The sequence below is a fragment of the Aquarana catesbeiana genome, linkage group LG08 (genome assembly GCF_042186555.1).
Source record: "Aquarana catesbeiana isolate 2022-GZ linkage group LG08, ASM4218655v1, whole genome shotgun sequence".
NCBI classification, from domain to species: Eukaryota; Metazoa; Chordata; class Amphibia; order Anura; family Ranidae; genus Aquarana; species Aquarana catesbeiana.
In genome coordinates, this window is record NC_133331.1 from 230,408,152 (window position 1) to 230,425,521 (window position 17,370).

At 42.5% G+C, this 17,370-nt stretch overlaps 1 protein-coding gene across 14 annotated transcripts in view; it reads right to left on the reverse strand.

Annotated features, from left to right (window-relative positions):
- RASSF4 (Ras association domain family member 4) overlaps positions 1 to 17,370 on the reverse strand; it is a 683,776-nt gene that overhangs the window by 158,041 nt on the left and 508,365 nt on the right. For all 14 annotated transcript variants that reach the window (XM_073596936.1, XM_073596950.1, XM_073596935.1 and 11 more), the window contains 2 exons: positions 15,301 to 15,446; positions 2,496 to 2,597 (listed from right to left, as the gene is read on the reverse strand). In XM_073596936.1, coding sequence (XP_073453037.1) covers positions 2,496 to 2,597; positions 15,301 to 15,446 — 248 coding nt within the window. The remainder of the gene's footprint in view (positions 1 to 2,495; positions 2,598 to 15,300; positions 15,447 to 17,370) is intronic.

Consider the following 17,370-nt stretch of genomic DNA (forward strand, 5'->3'; position numbering starts at 1 on the left):
GAGCTGCAGCCACCAGTCTCACAATTTACAGACTGATTCTCCTGTCCTACGGACGGGAGAAATCAGTCTGTTTTTTCACGGTTACTGAGATAATGGGAGGCTTGTCCGCCCCTCCCCTGCTGGTTCAGTCCTTCCTGAAGTCGCTCTCCTACCTGCTAATGAGGATGCAGGGGGAGGGAGCAGTGGCAATGCGAGCGGCTCAAGCATTATGCTCAGAGTCAGCTAGCAGAATGAGGGGAGAAATCCGCCCCCTCTCACACTCCGCCCAGGGCACCCGCCCCTCTCGCCCACCCCTTGTACTGGCCCTGGCCCGTGGACACACATGGAAGGAGAGGGGCGGGAGGAGGGGGGGACTGTCAGTGTTGGGTTCGGTCAGTGTGAGAGTGAGTTTAATAGAAACTCTCTGCTCATAACTGCAACCAACAACCCTGGAGCCACATTCTGGGCTTTTGTGGCCCCCACAGTGGCGGAAATCCAAGGCCTGGTCAGAAGTGCAAATCTTTCAACCCTGGTAGTTCTGCCACTTCCCCAGACTCCTGGAGGTAAGGCCACAAGGGCACTCTAGCATGTAAACTACCCCCTCGGTCATACATGAGATAAAAGGAATGACATGCATTAAACCAGTTGTGAATGCTTTAAACTCCTTTTTTCTTCTCGATTCCTCTGGTTTCTTTAAAAGCGCAGCATCTTCAACATGCATAAACCCCTTTTTGAGTCCAAAAAAATCACAGCTCTTTTTTGCAGAGGGTCAACCACATTCAACTTTAGAATATCTCTTGAAGTAGGACCCATTCTATACATGAACGTTGGAAGCTCTGGGAGTATTGGTCCTACCTGTCTTTTGTCAGTATAGGGCAATATATATGACCGGAATACAACATGCAGAGGGAACCAAATACTCTACCTCTTTTTTATCCAACACTTTGCTCCTTTTCCCTTTCCTAACCAATACGTTTAAATCTTTCTTATATTCCAGAGTGGGATGACTATTCAAAATCTCATACGTTTTATCACTTAATAAATCGATCTATCTCAACAATGCAGTCCTCATTTTTTCAGAACCACAGTCCCCCATCCCCCCACCCCTTGCCTTGTCTCCTGCTCTCATAAAAACTCTTTTTTTTTTGTCCAGTCTGCAAATTCCCCTCTGAACATTTTTAGGATTTGCTTCTTTTTTTTTTGCTTCAATTTCTCCAAATCATCAATGACAATATTTATAAAAACTTCAACAAACTTATCAGTTATTTGAGGGTTAAAAGTTCACCTTTACAAAAAAAATAATACATGCACATTTTTCTGCAGGTAAAAAATATGCAATTAATATTTTTTTTGTTAGGAGCCTGTAAAGCATCACACCCACGATCAACAGATTGTGGGTGTAATGAGACGGTCCTGCAGACTGTCTGTGTAGCTGTCTGCCCATATCTCAGGTATGAGCAGGCACTTACCAAATCACAGGAAGCTCAATGAACTACCTAGATTGCTCAACAGTGCCCTGGTAGTTCATTGAGAACTACAAGCTGACAGCTGCAAAGCTTGTCAGTACTTGTAGTTTTCATATTCACAGAACACTGCGAATGAATGACATGGCCAGGCGGGCGGCTTATTTTCATAATACTCATCCTCTCGTCTTGGCAGGAAAAATATATTCTGTACTGGTATACTATAATCCATGTATTCCCCTCTCTTCAGATTATCCAACCCCTGTCCCACCTTTTTTGTTCCTTTCTTGGTGGTTCCTTGTTTTCTGGCAGCTTATAAAGAAGTAATTGGAGCATACATCCCAGCGCAGTGACACTTTATTTATATGAATATGTTAGGCTGTAAAAAGCAAAGGAAATACGCTTTTGGTGTAGGACTACAATACTTCTGCTTCACACAGAAATTATTCAGGAGCTTGTTTTCACTTCGAGGGACTGTTCACACCGGAATGCTGTGCGGGAAAGGCGTGTTCTGTGTGCTCTTCCCACACCGCTTGTGCTACACTTGAGAGACGCACATGGGGGCCACTAATTGCTAATGGCACCCTAAACACATTTTGCAAATGCAGCGCATTTGCGGCCACCAAACCATATGGCACCGCAGTACCATGCAGTTTGGTGCAGTGTGATATGAAAAGGTAGTGCTTGCACTCCTTTCTCCACACTTCAATATGTTTGGCAGCCCACTGAAATGAATGGGTTGTCAGAACCACACAGGGACACGTGCATTCTAGTGTTAACTGGCCCTAAATCCATTATTCTATTTATTTATTTATTTTTATGTTGGACTTCAACAGCAGCTACAGTCCGGTTGGTTGCTAATGACAATACCAGCACTTTCTTTTAGATATAAGCAGGAAAATGCACCTTTATGTGTTTTTTTTTTTCTTTTATATTTGTTTTATATATAGAATAAAAGTGAAAATGTGATTATGCTGGAAAAATTGGTGGTTGATTCATCGAAATAAACTATGAACTAGTTTTTCTTAATTATTAATTTTTCTTCATGCTTACCCTGAATTTTTTAAGCAGCAGGTTTAAAACCTGGGATGTATTCATCGTGCTGGTAACACGCACATTTGTCACTGAACTGTACGCTGGAGTAAATACAGAAGTCTGAAAGGAAACAAAGCGGAAATCTGTCATTTGACCTCTTCCCATAATACCACTTGTTATTTTATTATTTATAATTTGATGTATTGCTGTAGCACTTTTTATGCACACTCAGGCTTCTATGAAGGAAAAAAAAACTGAGATGGGCAGCCTTTATACTCCATGATCCTAAATGTAGCATGATACAGTAAATTATATTAGAGATAATAACCTATATAGGATAAACATAATTACATTTACCTATGGTAAGCTACACTAATACTGTACTAATATTGTGTAAAAAATGCATGATAACAAACATTAAAAAGAAAACTGTCTGGATAGACACATGATAGCTACAACATCTAGTCTCTTAGGCACCTGGTATGTATGTACAATCTAGGTCAACAATTCCATAAATAGTAAAGAAGGCACGCCAATGACTGTGTTTGTAACTTCAAAAAGTCTTTAATAGCAGACTCCATATTTCTAACCTGCCAGGTTCCCTATAACTGCCTTAATGGATAAAGATATGTGGCGCTACTCCATCAATCAGTGATAAATAAATAATCCAAAATCACAACTAGAATAAACTATGCTGTCGGATGAAGTACACACAATGGGCTCCACCTTGTATATAGTTATAGGCCTAGAGATGAATATCGCCGTACATAAGTAAATCAAAGAAAAAAAATTTATGCAATAAACACAATAAATGGTGAATACCAGTAATCAAAATGCTTAGAATCAAATGTGTGATTATAGTGCTCACATGAGTTGAATAAAAATAATAATATCAACCACCTCTCATCAGGTGGCAAAAATAAACCTGTGAATATAGTGAACTGGCTTCCCAGGCTGAAAAACACACTAGAACTCCATAAACAAACAGTGTCCAATGTATCGCAGGCACCAGCTGAAGATCAAATCATTTCTAGTACTGATGTCAAAAATACGTAAATCTTCAGCGTGAGCTAAAAAGTGGATGTATTAGACCAACATACAGTGCAAAGAGTCCCTACGGTCACCGTAGGGACTCTTTGCACTGTATGTTGGTCTAATACATCCACTTTTTAGCTCACGCTGAAGATTTACGTATTTTTGACATCAGTACTAGAAATGATTTGATCTTCAGCTGGTGCCTGCGATACATTGGACACTGTTTGTTTATGGAGTTCTAGTGTGTTTTTCAGCCTGGGAAGCCAGTTCACTATATTCACAGGTTTATTTTTGCCACCTGATGAGAGGTGGTTGATATTATTATTTTTATTCAACTCATGTGAGCACTATAATCACACATTTGATTCTAAGCATTTTGATTACTGGTATTCACCATTTATTGTGTTTATTGCATAAATTTTTTTTCTTTGATTTACTTATGTACGGCGATATTCATCTCTAGGCCTATAACTATATACAAGGTGGAGCCCATTGTGTGTACTTCATCCGACAGCATAGTTTATTCTAGTTGTGATTTTGGATTATTTATTTATCACTGATTGATGGAGTAGCGCCACATATCTTTATCCATTATCTATCTTGGGGAATTGAGTTTACCTATCTATGTTGGCAGCTCTCTATCTGGTATTTTACCGTCAGTTTGGTAACTTTCTGTGTACATTGGGTTTTTGCGCACTGGTTCTTATATATTCATCCCTATAACTGCCTTGTTTCTCCAAAGTAGTTGATTCAATGTCAGAAACTTTACTAATTTCTATACGGTACATTTTTGCAATGAAGTGTCTGGAAGCAGGGCAATCCAAGTCCCTCTGCATCATCAATACAAGTACACAGACAATAAACAGTAAGCAAAAATCAGTTGGCTAATGCAATACTACAGAATACAACATAACCCACAATTAAAAGTTTCTATTCAGATATATACAAACAAATCATAAGTAAAGCCCAAATCCAGGCAAAATTTTTTTTTGAGTGGCACAGGGAAGGGATAGAACTTTTCTTAAGTGTCCCTAATTATTATTATTCTGACAGATTTGTAATGCTGTCTGTGTCCCTATAGAGAAAAGCCCCCTTCTGCTACTGTATGTCTGACATCTATTACCTGGACAGAAAGTGAGGGGAAATCTGGCTTATGTAGACAAATTCAGCAATAACATACTTACAAAGGTTCTAATCCTTCCTCATTTTTAAAAAAAATTTATTTTTGTTGTTTTTCTTCCTTCCTTTTTCCATCTCTAATGAGGGAGTATAGACCTGCTACTTTTTGTCATACTTGTCACTGTATATCTTGGTGACATCTATGACATCAGCATAGAACAGTACCCCATATACCGCTGTGCATAGTCTGATACTTTTTTGTCAGACAGCGGGGCTACTATGCCCCGATTCCTGGTTTAACATGGATAAGACTGCTCAATAGCGCTGTGGAGTCACACGGCGCCCCTCCCTCTTTTAGGAACTGACGTCGGGGCCATGTGACCCCAACGTCATATGCACATTGCCCTGGCAACCAGACGCACCTCTCTCCCCGCCTCACCCCGAGCCCATACTACATGGGCTACGTGTAGGCTTCACGTCACGGGGAGGAGAAAAGGAATTTTTTTTTTTTTTTGGAGGAGGTCCAAGCGTCTGCTACCTAGACAACAGGGAAGCTTCTGGACGCTTCCCCTCAATACATTGTACAAAGGTGCTTCCTCTAAACAGTGACAGCAGCCAATTGAAGTCGCACCCCCTCCACTGCACCACCAATGAATGTGAGACTCTACCTAGAATAGGGCTACGCCCATCACTTAGCCACGCCCACACCCCATATATTAGGACGCCAGGGATGGCCACAGGCAGCATTCCACAACTGGCTTTGTTACAGAGAGGTACTCCAGGACCAGAGCTCCCTGCCACTTGGAACAATACACCTGACACAATCAATTTAAGGTATTTGATCTCTTTTACTCTATGATGGCTCTGGGGAACCTTATTTCCCCTACGAATCACCATTATTTCCATTCTTTTACCTTTTTGATGTTCAATTTCTTAGCATTTCCCTTATACCTTCATGTTTTTCAGTTGTTTAATTATCACGACTGCCAAATACTGGTTTCTTCACAATATACCAGGCCATCCCGTAGAGGATATTTGAGCAGCATTGACAATCACGTGTTAGGACCCCTGCCAGCACTGGGAAAGCGATTTTTCACAGTTAAATGCAAATGTAAGTCACATATAATACTTTTCTGTTGTAATGCGATTTCTGTAGTCGCAAATGTAAGTCGCATATAATACTTTTCTGTTGTAATGCGATTTCTGTAGATATAGGTAACAAACAAATATTTAAGTATATACCAATAATCATGCTGTTACTTAAAATTTTAGAATGTGATGCAGTCCCTCCCTGAGGAAGACTTTATCCTTACAATAAGTTGAAACGCGTTGGAAATCTGCTATCAGGACGCCATCACAACTATCGGGGGTGGTACTTGTAACTAGCAGTAGGATGCATCATATGTTTCCATATATCTGATGTTTTTATAATTATTCTTAACTAGATCAATGTGTATGTTCATGTATATCCTATTCATTTTTGTATCAATAAACTTCTTTTTAACTATAATTCAACACTGCCAATTTCTGCATTGCCCTTAAAATCCCATTTTGAGGTACACATCTAGTTCTAAAAATTACAAGGGATGCTGGCAATGACACGGCCAACCCTCTGAGTCATACATTTATGTAAACAGAATACAACATAACCCACAATTAAAAGTTTCTATTCAGATATATACAAACAAATCATAAGTAAAGCCCAAATCCAGGCAAAATTTTTTTTTGAGTGGCACAGGGAAGGGATAGAACTTTTCTTAAGTGTCCCTAATTATTATTATTCTGACAGATTTGTAATGCTGTCTGTGTCCCTATAGGGAAAAGCCCCCTTCTGCTACTGTATGTCTGACATCTATTACCTGGACAGAAAGTGAGGGGAAATCTGGCTTATGTAGACAAATTCAGCAATAACATACTTACAAAGGTTCTAATCCTTCCTCATTTTAAAAAAAAAATTATTTTTGTTGTTACCTGTGTCTGGAGTTGGGTTTTAACATTTTTAAACAAAGACTAAGAACTATAGTTTGCACGGAATATCATTTCTCATGGATTAATTTCTCTTAATGTACAAGCCCTGCCACCTTTTCCCAGTATCTCAATATGACAAGTAGTACACCCCATGAAAACGGTTGACATTTTCACTATATTTGAACAGGAAAACCTTAGGCTGGCCATATATTATACAACTGTCTTGTACTATTTTCTTTTAGATTCATCAAAACCATATAATATGAGGTCAAGCCTAAACACTTTCAATTTGTATGCAATCAGGCAGGCCCTTGCACTACGTACTTGAAGGTAAATCTAAAGCAAATTGAATAAGAATATTGTATAATGTATGGCCAGCTTTAGACCTTGATTCAAATTGTGCCTATAGATAAAGATGATATACTTGAACAAATGACGCATACAATTGATATGGTGTATCAATTTCCATGATCTTATTAAACAAAAATGCAGATTTATCATATGGAAAAGGTAAATCGGGTGTTACAGATTATGTGCCAATAACTAAAACATCTTTAGGGAGGGGGAACCTACTTAAACCTCAGATATCTAGTGTCTGGTGTTCTCTGCTATTGACATGTGTGGTGTCATCTTGCTAAGATCAATAGATCTCTCTAAGGCTCTCAGAAAGAAAGTTGTTGATGTCTATGATTCTGGCAATGGATTTAAAAAGATTGTCAACTGATTTTAAATCATTCATTCCACTGTAAAGAAAATCATCTAGAAGTGGCATAGATTTCAAACAATTGTCCAGGACTGTCAAACCCAGCAAATACAATCCAAGTGCTGGCTGTTTTATGCTAAAAGTGCCCAAGAAACCCAACATTTCATCGCTGGGTACTCAGGTAACTATTGCAACAGTTGGGGTCAAAGTAAATGCATCTACATTTAGAAAGAATTTGTTCCAATTCAACCTACATACAAAATTTGTTAAACATCTTTGCTGTCCATAAATGGACATTAGAGCCAGATTACAGTTTGCCATATAGGCAAAAAACAAGCTTTCTTGAACAATGTGCTGAAGACTGATCAATCAAAGATAGAGCTGTTTGGTCACAGTAAAAGTAAACATGTTTGACACAAACCGATGACAGTATTTCAGAACCTCATAAAAACTGTGAAGCATGGTGGTGGAAATGTTATGGTCTGAGGTTGCTTTGCTGCTTCAGGGCCTGGACAGCTCACCACTATCAAGTTAACTTTACATTCCGGATCATCACAAAGTGTGTTGATGAGAATGTGAGGGCATCTGTCTGAAAGTTGAAATTGAACTTGAAATCTATCTCTGAACAGGATAGTGATCCAAAGCACACTAGCAGATCCATCAAGCACATTGGCTTGGTGATTAGCAATTCTGCCTTACAGGGCTAGGGTCCTTGGTTCAAATCCTAGCAGGACACTATCTGTATGGTGCTCTTCCTTTGCTTGCATAGGCTTCCTCTCACATTTAAAGACATGCTGGTAGATTAATTGGCCCTGTACGTGTATTTATGCATGTGAGATAGGGACCTTAGACTGTAAATTGCTTGAGGGCAGGAACTGATGTGAATGCACAATATGTAAAGCACTGTGTAAATTGTTGGTGCTATATAAATACCTGTAGTAAATTCCCATTGAAATATTGTAGATGGATATTGATACAAGCATTTTATGCAAGGAAACCCAAAAACATATGTGAATTGTAGAAGTGGTTAAAATGTTACTGTGTTGATATCAGAGACTGCTGGCCAGCTATATAAAATGGCTACAAAAAGTAATTTTTTGCTACTGTGATAAAGCTATTGGGACATTTTCTTACTTTAATGGAGGGAATGCATTATGCATTAAGGTAAAAAATGGCTTGCCTTTAGAACCAATTTAAGTAGTCCACCTTTACTGATTGCACTTAGCACAAAGCACAAGTTTAGTTTGGTTTGCTTAGTTGGCAAGGGGTAAGCTTAGAGGTCTGGAGACAAAAATGCCTAATCTAAGAGAGAAAATGCAAGATATAGGAAGGGCAAGAAGGGGGAGAAAAATGATGGAAAGGGAGAAAGAGGCAAGGTGAGAGGAGAAAAGAAAAAACGAAAGAAAAGGGTAATAAAGAAGAAAACAGGAAGGGGGGAAGGAAGGATAAAAGATGTAACTTGGTTGTATAGAAATATACACCTTATATGTTTGCCTTCCCTTCTTGTCTTTGTGGGTGTATTTATGTAGGAAGGCCAGTATGGTGGCCTGAATTTATGGGAGGAGCCCGGGGGGTATTTAAGCAGCCCGCTCACCTGTGGTGCTTGTCGGTTTCCTGTGCGCGATATACGTCACTAGGCCGACTATTCGATATACCAGCGTCCGCAAGTTCTTGCCTCGCAAGTTCCCGTATTCGATATTTCGTACTCAAAACCTTCGAAGTCCGCGTTTTTCGTTCGTAGTTTGTACCACGCGTCTGGCTTGGCTGTCGCAGGTAAGGTCCCGTCGGACTTTTCGTTTTCATATCATGTCACTAAACCGTGATTTCAAATTTTCGTTTCACTCGCATTTCACAAACTGCAATGTATATCGCTCGTACTTTCGATATGTTACCATTTCGACAGCACCGCGACGCAGACGTCGCTTCATTTCTAGCATGTCGGTATTTAAAAAAATAAATAAATAAATAAATAGATATGCGTCGGTAGACAGCCATTGCGAGTCGCAATTTGCAATTTATCGGATCAAGTCAGTTCGATACCAATCATTTCTCATTTCTGAAACATTTCTAAACTCATTTCTGACATTTCAAATCATTTCAAACATTTCTCATTTCAGTCACCTACCGCGCTCCGATTCGAATCCAGTCGCACCAAAAGATGCACCGATTCGTTCCGGTGTGCCCCAGTTATTACGGCCTCATTTCTATACATGCTCCAGAGTTGCGTTATTATCAGTCATTCGTACCTCTGTCATGGTTATCATTTCATTTCCACGTATCACGTTCCGACATGAATGCGGTCGCATGGAAGTGCACCGATTCGTCTCGGCGTGCCCCAGGATTGGCCTCATTTCTATACATGCTCCAGAGTTACGTTATTATCAGTCATTCGTACCTCTGTCATGGTTATCATTTCATTTCCACGTATCACGTTCCGACATGAATGCGGTCGCATGGAAGTGCACCGATTCGTCTCGGCGTGCCCCAGGATTGGCCTCATTTCTATACATGCTCCAGAGTTACGTTATTATCAGTCATTCGTACCTCTGTCATGGTTATCAGTTCATTTCCACGTATCACGTTCCGACATGAATGCAGTCGCATGGAAATGCATCGATTCGTCTCGGCGTGCCCCAGGATTGGCCACATTTCGGTACATGCTCCGGAGTCCGATTCGTAGTCAGTCGCTACAACAGCACGACCGATTCGAGCCTCCGTCATGGCAAACGATATGTTACACCGCACTTACCGCGCTCCGCTTCGAATCCAGTTGCATCTTCCATGCATCGATTCGTTACGGCGTGCCCCAGGGCTCGGCCTCATTTCTGAAACATGCTCCAGAGTCCGGATCATAGCTAGTCGCAGATATCGGGCGACTGATCCGTATCTCTGTCATGCAATTACTACCATTTCACTCCCACAACGCATCACCGTTTCGAAACCAGTCGCATCTGAGATGCACCGAGTCGTCACGGAATGCCTCGCTTGTTTCGACCGTATCCATACCTATACCAGAGCTCGGTTAGTTGCCAGTCGCAGAACACGGCACAACCAATTCGAGCCTCGGTCAAGGTAATCATTTCTCTCATTCATTTCATACTGCGCTCCGATTCGAATCCAGATGCATCAAACAGGCACCGATTCGTCCCGGTGTGCACCAATGTTTTCAGTTGCCTCATTTCAATACATGCTCCAGAGCCCGGTTCATGGTCGAATCAGTCACGACACGACCAGGCCGGACCTCTGTCAGGGAGTTCACTCATTTCATAATCAAGGCAAACATTTCGAATCATTTCATTGTCACAAAGATTGCAAACACCATACAAACGGCCCCAGCCAACACCTGCATCAGAACTTGGTTAGCTATCAGTTGCGGCATAAACAATTCGTGCCTTTGCCAGGACAAACATTTCACGGTTACATACCACACTCCAATTCAAATCCAGTCGCATCCGTGATGCACCAACTTATTCCGGTGTCTTATCGAATTCAGTCCCCTATCATATAGTGTCCTCCCTGTACTGCGCAGGCGCAGTACGGAGGACAAAAGAGACGCCGAAAGTCTCCGAAGTTCAACAGCTGATCGTCAGCTGTACACGGCGCCTGCGCATTTATTCTTACCCTATGTCCAGGATCATTCCCTACTATCCAAGTGGACATAGAGTTAGAATAAATATTTGCCGAGCGCAGCGAGGCCGTGCCCGAAGCGTGGCGAGCGAAGCGAGCCCGCGAGGGGCCCTCTTACACAGCCATCGCTAACAGGTGCCCGAGCGCCGTGTACAGCTGATGGTCAGCTGATCAACTTCGGCCATTTTCGGCATCTCCTGCTCCTCCGTACTGCGCAGGCGCTGCGCCTGCGCAGTACGAGGCGGACACTATCTGATACGAGGACAGTATATGGCAGAACACCGGCATGCACCAGCGTTTCTTTGCCTCATTTCAGTATATGCTCCAGAGTCCAGGCCGCAGTCAGTCGCAGCTGCGGCACAACCGATTCGTGCCTCTGTCATGGCGAAACGTTTCTCATTCATTTCACTCTAAGGCAAACATTTCATTTATTTCGCTGTCGCATGCCGCGCCCCGATTCAAATTCAGGGCATCTGTCAGACATCCATTCATCCTGGCAAGCCCCAGTTGGTGCAGCCTCATTTGCGCAGTCATGGCACACCGATTCGTGCCTTTGTCATGGCACAAACAGTTCACTCATTTATTTAATGCCATGCACCTGTCGCTTAAACATGTTACAATTACCTTTCAAACCAGGTAGTCAAACACTCCACCGGTTCTCATCTGTCATTTCCTCTAGGTCAGTCAAAAAAAAAAAAAAAAAAAAAGGGGGGGCCACACCCCGTCTTCCTTCGAAGCTCAGTCATGGTCCTGATTTCATTCGTTGGAACCTTCGCCTCGCGACTATACCCCCTCATAGTCACTGCACATCCAAGTATAACCTCTTGCAATCATCGCAAATACGCATCCAAACACAACTTCTTGCATTTCATTGCAAGCACACATCGAAACATAACTTCTTGCAATTGCAAGCACACATCCCATCATGACTTCTTGCAATCGTTGCAAGTACGCATCCAAACAGAACGTCTTGCAATCGTTGCAAGCACACATCCAAGCACAATTTCTTGCAATCATTTCAAACACGCATCCAATCACAAAACTTCTTGCAAACGTTGCAGGCATGCATTCAAGCATAACTTCTTGCAATCGTCGCAAGTACGCATCCAATTACAACTTCTCGCAGCCATTGCAAGCACACATCCAAGCTTAACGCTTGCAGTCTTGCAAGCACATGCAGCAATACGAACTTTTCACAGTCACTACAAACACATCTCCACCGACAGGAACTCCCTTGCAATCGTTGCAAGCACACATTCAAGCACAAATCTTACAATCATTACAAGACACGCATATTAGCATAACTTCTTGCAATCATGGCAAGCACGCATCCAAACACAACTTTATAATTGTTGCAAACACGCATCCAAGTATAACTCCTTGCAGCCCGTGCAAGCACATGCAGTAATACGGACTTCATGCAGTCACGGCAAACACATCTCCATTGACACAAACTCCCTGGCAATTGTTGCAAACACGTATTAAGCACAACTCTTGCAATCATTGCAGGGTTCGCATCTTAGCATGACTTCTTGCAGTTAGTACACATTTCCAGTGGCACACAATCAGTCACACATCAATCTTCAGTGGCACTTAATCGGCCACTTGTCTCCAGTGGCATTTCATACGAGCCATTCATCAATTTCTGTATCACATCTCGCTTAGGTCAGTTGAGTTCAGGTTCCACCCCGCACCAGGTATCGTATTGCCACACACAGCTGGCTCCTCATAACATCATCAGGCTATACCTAGCCTACATCCAGCATTTCTTGCCCTCACAGGACAGCAGAGAGTCATCCGTGTCTACGGCTCATACAGTAGAATCCTTTCTATGTGGCGTCCAGAAGCATCAGACCACAGCTAACGGCAAACGTTGCCCATCACAACTGCCATCTTCAGGGACATGTCAAAACCTCAGACATTCCCCAATCTAGACAAGCAGCCATCTACCTGGCCCTCTGTGGTTTCTACGGCCTAACAATTCACTTTTACTGGCACAGGCAGCCAGGTACTACGTAGACACAACTTGACTCGCTGGTAATACCATTATGTCCTTCAGCTTGTAGTCTCTAAAAACTCAATAAACCGGAACCGAGGTCTACAATAACCTCCTCCGAATTAACGAACACCACGCAGGCCAGCCTCCCCCTTGACAAACGGACCCGTATCAGGTTAGTTCCCCAAGACTTCACCCATACACGGGTGTGTACTAACAAGCAGCTGCAGTCTTTCCTAAGAATGCGGACATATCAATGTCGGAAGGTCCCGTACTACGTGGGTCGGTGTATCAATGGTTATACCTTAAACTCTAGGGTCTTATCACCTACGTCGCTCTTATCACCCCAGGTAGCGACAGATGCCACAGCCACCACAGGCATCGCGGCAATTTTTGGCCATCATAGGTTCACAAGTACATGGCCCCCAGAGACACTCCTAAACCCCGGGTTTACCCGGACTTCCTCCCTCTTCAAGTTACACCCAGTCATGGCAACCGCTTAACTCTAGGGTCTAATCTGGACAGGACAGGTCGTGGCTTGCCACCGACATCCGGTCCGAGGCGAGCCTCTTAATGAAGCCAGGTCCGCATCGCTCTGTTATGTCCTTCTTGCGCAGGCTGGTGTAATTAGCCTGGCAACACCAGTTTAATGTCCACTGCACGTTCGTTCCAGGCTGCCATCTTCTGGGACATGTCTACTATATTAACCAGTTCACTGTTGGGCCTTCTCCCCAGTTTGGTCATACAAGCAGCCATTTACTCGGCCTACCACGGGTCCTGGCGGCCCAGCGAGTTCACCCGCAGCAATCCCGCAGGCCAAGTTCTGTGTAGTTGGCTCGCTGCCAAAACCATTTCATCCTCCACCCTGCAGTGTCCAAAACCCAGCAATCAAGCTCCAGGATAGTCATCCATCTCCATAAAGTAAACAACGTCCAGTGGCCAGTAACCATACTCGCCCGCCTACTGTCACTCCTACCGGAACACTCAACCTCTAGTCCCCTATTACCTTTCCGGGCAACCCTCGAGTGCCTGCCAGTTCATCAAACACCTGGGGGTTCTTCTACACTGCCTACACCTCGACCCCAGTCAGCACTCCAGTCACTCTTTAGTATTGGGGCAGCCATGGCAGCATTTCGACATGGGTCCCAGACCACGTCATCAAGAGACTCAGCAGGTGAAACTCTGCCTACCTCGCCTGTACGTCCCCACTCCTTAGGTGGAAACGGCACAAGCATTCACCAAACTTGCTCAAATAAATAAAGCCAAAACTAATAAAACCACACCCCTACCTGAATGTTTTTGCCCCCTTATTCTGGCATACCGACCAGCAGACCAAGGCACACTTTCAGGTCCATTTCATATGGTAAGTCCACACTTCCAGGTCTATTTCCGATGGTAAGTTTTATGTTAACTACAAATGTTATCTATGTCCATATCGGACATAGGGCTCCACCCATAAGTAGGAAGGCCAGTATGGTGGCCTGAATTTATGGGAGGAGCCCGGGGGGTATTTAAGCAGCCCGCTCACCTGTGGTGCTTGTCGGTTTCCTGTGCGCGATACCCACCCTCTCATCCCCATTTCAAGGCATTCATTTCATTCATTCATTTCATTCATTTCTCTCTACAGAATAATCATTTCTTTAACTAGGGTATGCCCCCTTATTCTGGCATACCGACCAGCAGACCAAGGCACACTTTCAGGTCCATTTCATATGGTAAGTCCACACTTCCAGGTCTATTTCCGATGGTAAGTTTTATGTTAACTACAAATGTTATCTATGTCCATATCGGACATAGGGCTCCACCCATAAATAATGTATAGATATTTATTAAGGAAAAGATAAGATGATTTTTTTGTAATTGTAAATGATTGATAAAAATGTTAAAAAATAAAAGTTCTTATTTAATTATTCATGTTTAAATAAAAATCTAATGTTTGTTCAGATAATCTGAAAACATCAAGAACTCCCATGGGCTGTGCTTAATTTTTCACATGACTGTGCATTTATATATAGAGTATATGTGTGTGTTGTAAAAACAAAGGATTTTGCAAAAAATACATTGAACTTAGTTTCCCCCATGGACAATAACATATTGTGAGTTCCACTACATTATGCAAAAATCACCCTAAACTTTGACAACTTTACTATACCTCAGGCTCTTATTGATATCTAGCTTTCAAGTCAGAAGATACTAAATAATATAGAGAGTTTTATGAAGCAATTTACACTTTATTTCTATACAAAATAAAGCCCAACAACTGGGGACTACATCTTTTGGATAGTAGCCATTAAGGGATTAAGAACTACTGCCATAGACTGCCAAAATAAATAGAGTCATGTGAATTTGTTGATATGTGTTCTCTTCTTGCTTACCTTATGATCATAGAAATGGCCATTAATGGAGAATCTGTGATTCCTCAATCTCTGCATCTCTTCAGGACTGTAGTGCTTTGAACGTCTCTGAACAAAGCTGGCATCACTTCTAGTCCGCTTCAGCTGAGGTGTTGTTTCCTCTTCATCTGGAAGATAATGGTAAAATGTAAATTGGTAACAATTAAATTGAGAACAAAAGCTCAAGTAGAAAGCTGAAAGTGTACAGTATTTATTATACTGTAAATACATCTGGAAACAACATCTGTGCACCAAAGAAAACTTGCAAGATCATTGTTACTCTAGTTTTCCTGTTTTTGCCTTGAGAGGCTAAAAAATAAGAGACTGATAGAGGTACATATGACAATATTTCTAAGAGACTCTCAGTAGGTAAACATGAACCTGTGCTGAATGAAATATAGGAGTTTATTTTGCTTACCCCCTTATGACAATGCTAGTTTCCTGGCTGTTATGTTATAGGATGTGGAAACAAGGCTAAGTGACTCAACTATGCAAGAAAACACAGGAACTGAGGTGCAGAAAAATGACAGCAGGTGCTCTAGACTGAGGAGTCAAAATTTGAAATATTTGACTGTAGCAGAAGGCAGTTTGGTCACGGAGGACTGGAGAGTGGTACAATAAGGAGTGTCTGCAGGCAACAGTGAAGCATGGTGGAGGTTCCTTGCAAGTTTGGGGCTGCATTTCTGCAAATGTAGTTATAGATTTGGTCAGGATCAATGGTGTCCTCAATGCTGAGAAATACAGGCAGATACTTATCCATCATCTCATACCATCAGGGAGGTGTGTGATTGGCCCCGAATTTTATTTTGCAGCAGGACAACCCCAAACATACTGTCAATGTGTCAGGGCTGGCTCAGCCCTTCCTTCTTTGAGCTGGCTGCTCAGCTGTCGGCTACTTGCCAGCTCTCATCTCTCTCCACAGTTAACCAGCTGTTGTGGATCTGCTTGTCAGTCCCGCCTACTTAAAGATCTCCAGCTCACTTCATTCCTGCCTTCGCCTTGGTCACATCACAAGAAATCTCCTGCGTTCCTGTTTAAAGACTGGCTTTGCTGACATCCCTTCTGGCTCCTTATCCTGCTTGCTGTTCCTCTACTTGGATCCCTGACTTCTGGCCTGGCTGATTAACCGATCTGGTTACTGAACTCTGGCTTGGCTGACTACACAATCTGGTTACTGGTCTCTGGCTATGCTTTCACTATGCTTACTCTATTTACCTTTTTATTTTTATTAATAAACAAATGTGATTTTACTGTACTTCTGTCTCGGTCTGGTTCATGGTTTCTGACAGTAGGCGAAGGCCATGAATTTAGAAGATACAGTCAATCCACTTGTTGGTAATATTTTTTCCAGATTGGATGAGCAAGACCACCGCATGGATCAGTTTGCCATGGCATTACAAACGCTCCTGAGTCGCACGGCTCACCTGGAATCCCCCACTGTGGCTGCTCCAGTACAACCTGAGTTGCAGGCTGTCCCTGCTGCTGTGCCAATCTCTGTGCAGGCACCCACCTTGAGTATTACCTCTATAAGAGGTATGTCTGGTTCTGCCCCACTTCCCCAGTGATTTGGGGGCCATCCAGTTCAATGCAGAGGGTTTCTCAACCAAGTTACATAGTTACATAGTAGGTGAGGTTGAAAAAAGACGCAAGTCCATCAAGTCCAACCTATGTATGTGATTATGTGTCAGTATTACATTACATATCCCTGTATGTTGCGGTCATTCAGGTGATTATCTAATAGTTTCTTGAAGCTATCAATGCTCCCCGCTGAGACCACCTCCTGTGGAAGGGAATTCCACATCCTTGCCGCTCTTACAGTAAAGAACCCTCTACGTAGTTTAAGGTTAAACCTCTTTTCTTCTAATTGTAATGAGTGGCCACGAGTCTTATTAAACTCTCTTCTGCGAAAAAGTTTTATCCCTATTGTGGGGTCACCAGTACAGTATTTGTAAATTGAAATCATATCCCCTCTCAAGCGTCTCTTCTCCAGAGAGAATAAGTTCAGTGCTTGCAACCTTTCCACATAACTAAGATCCTCCAGACCCTTTATTA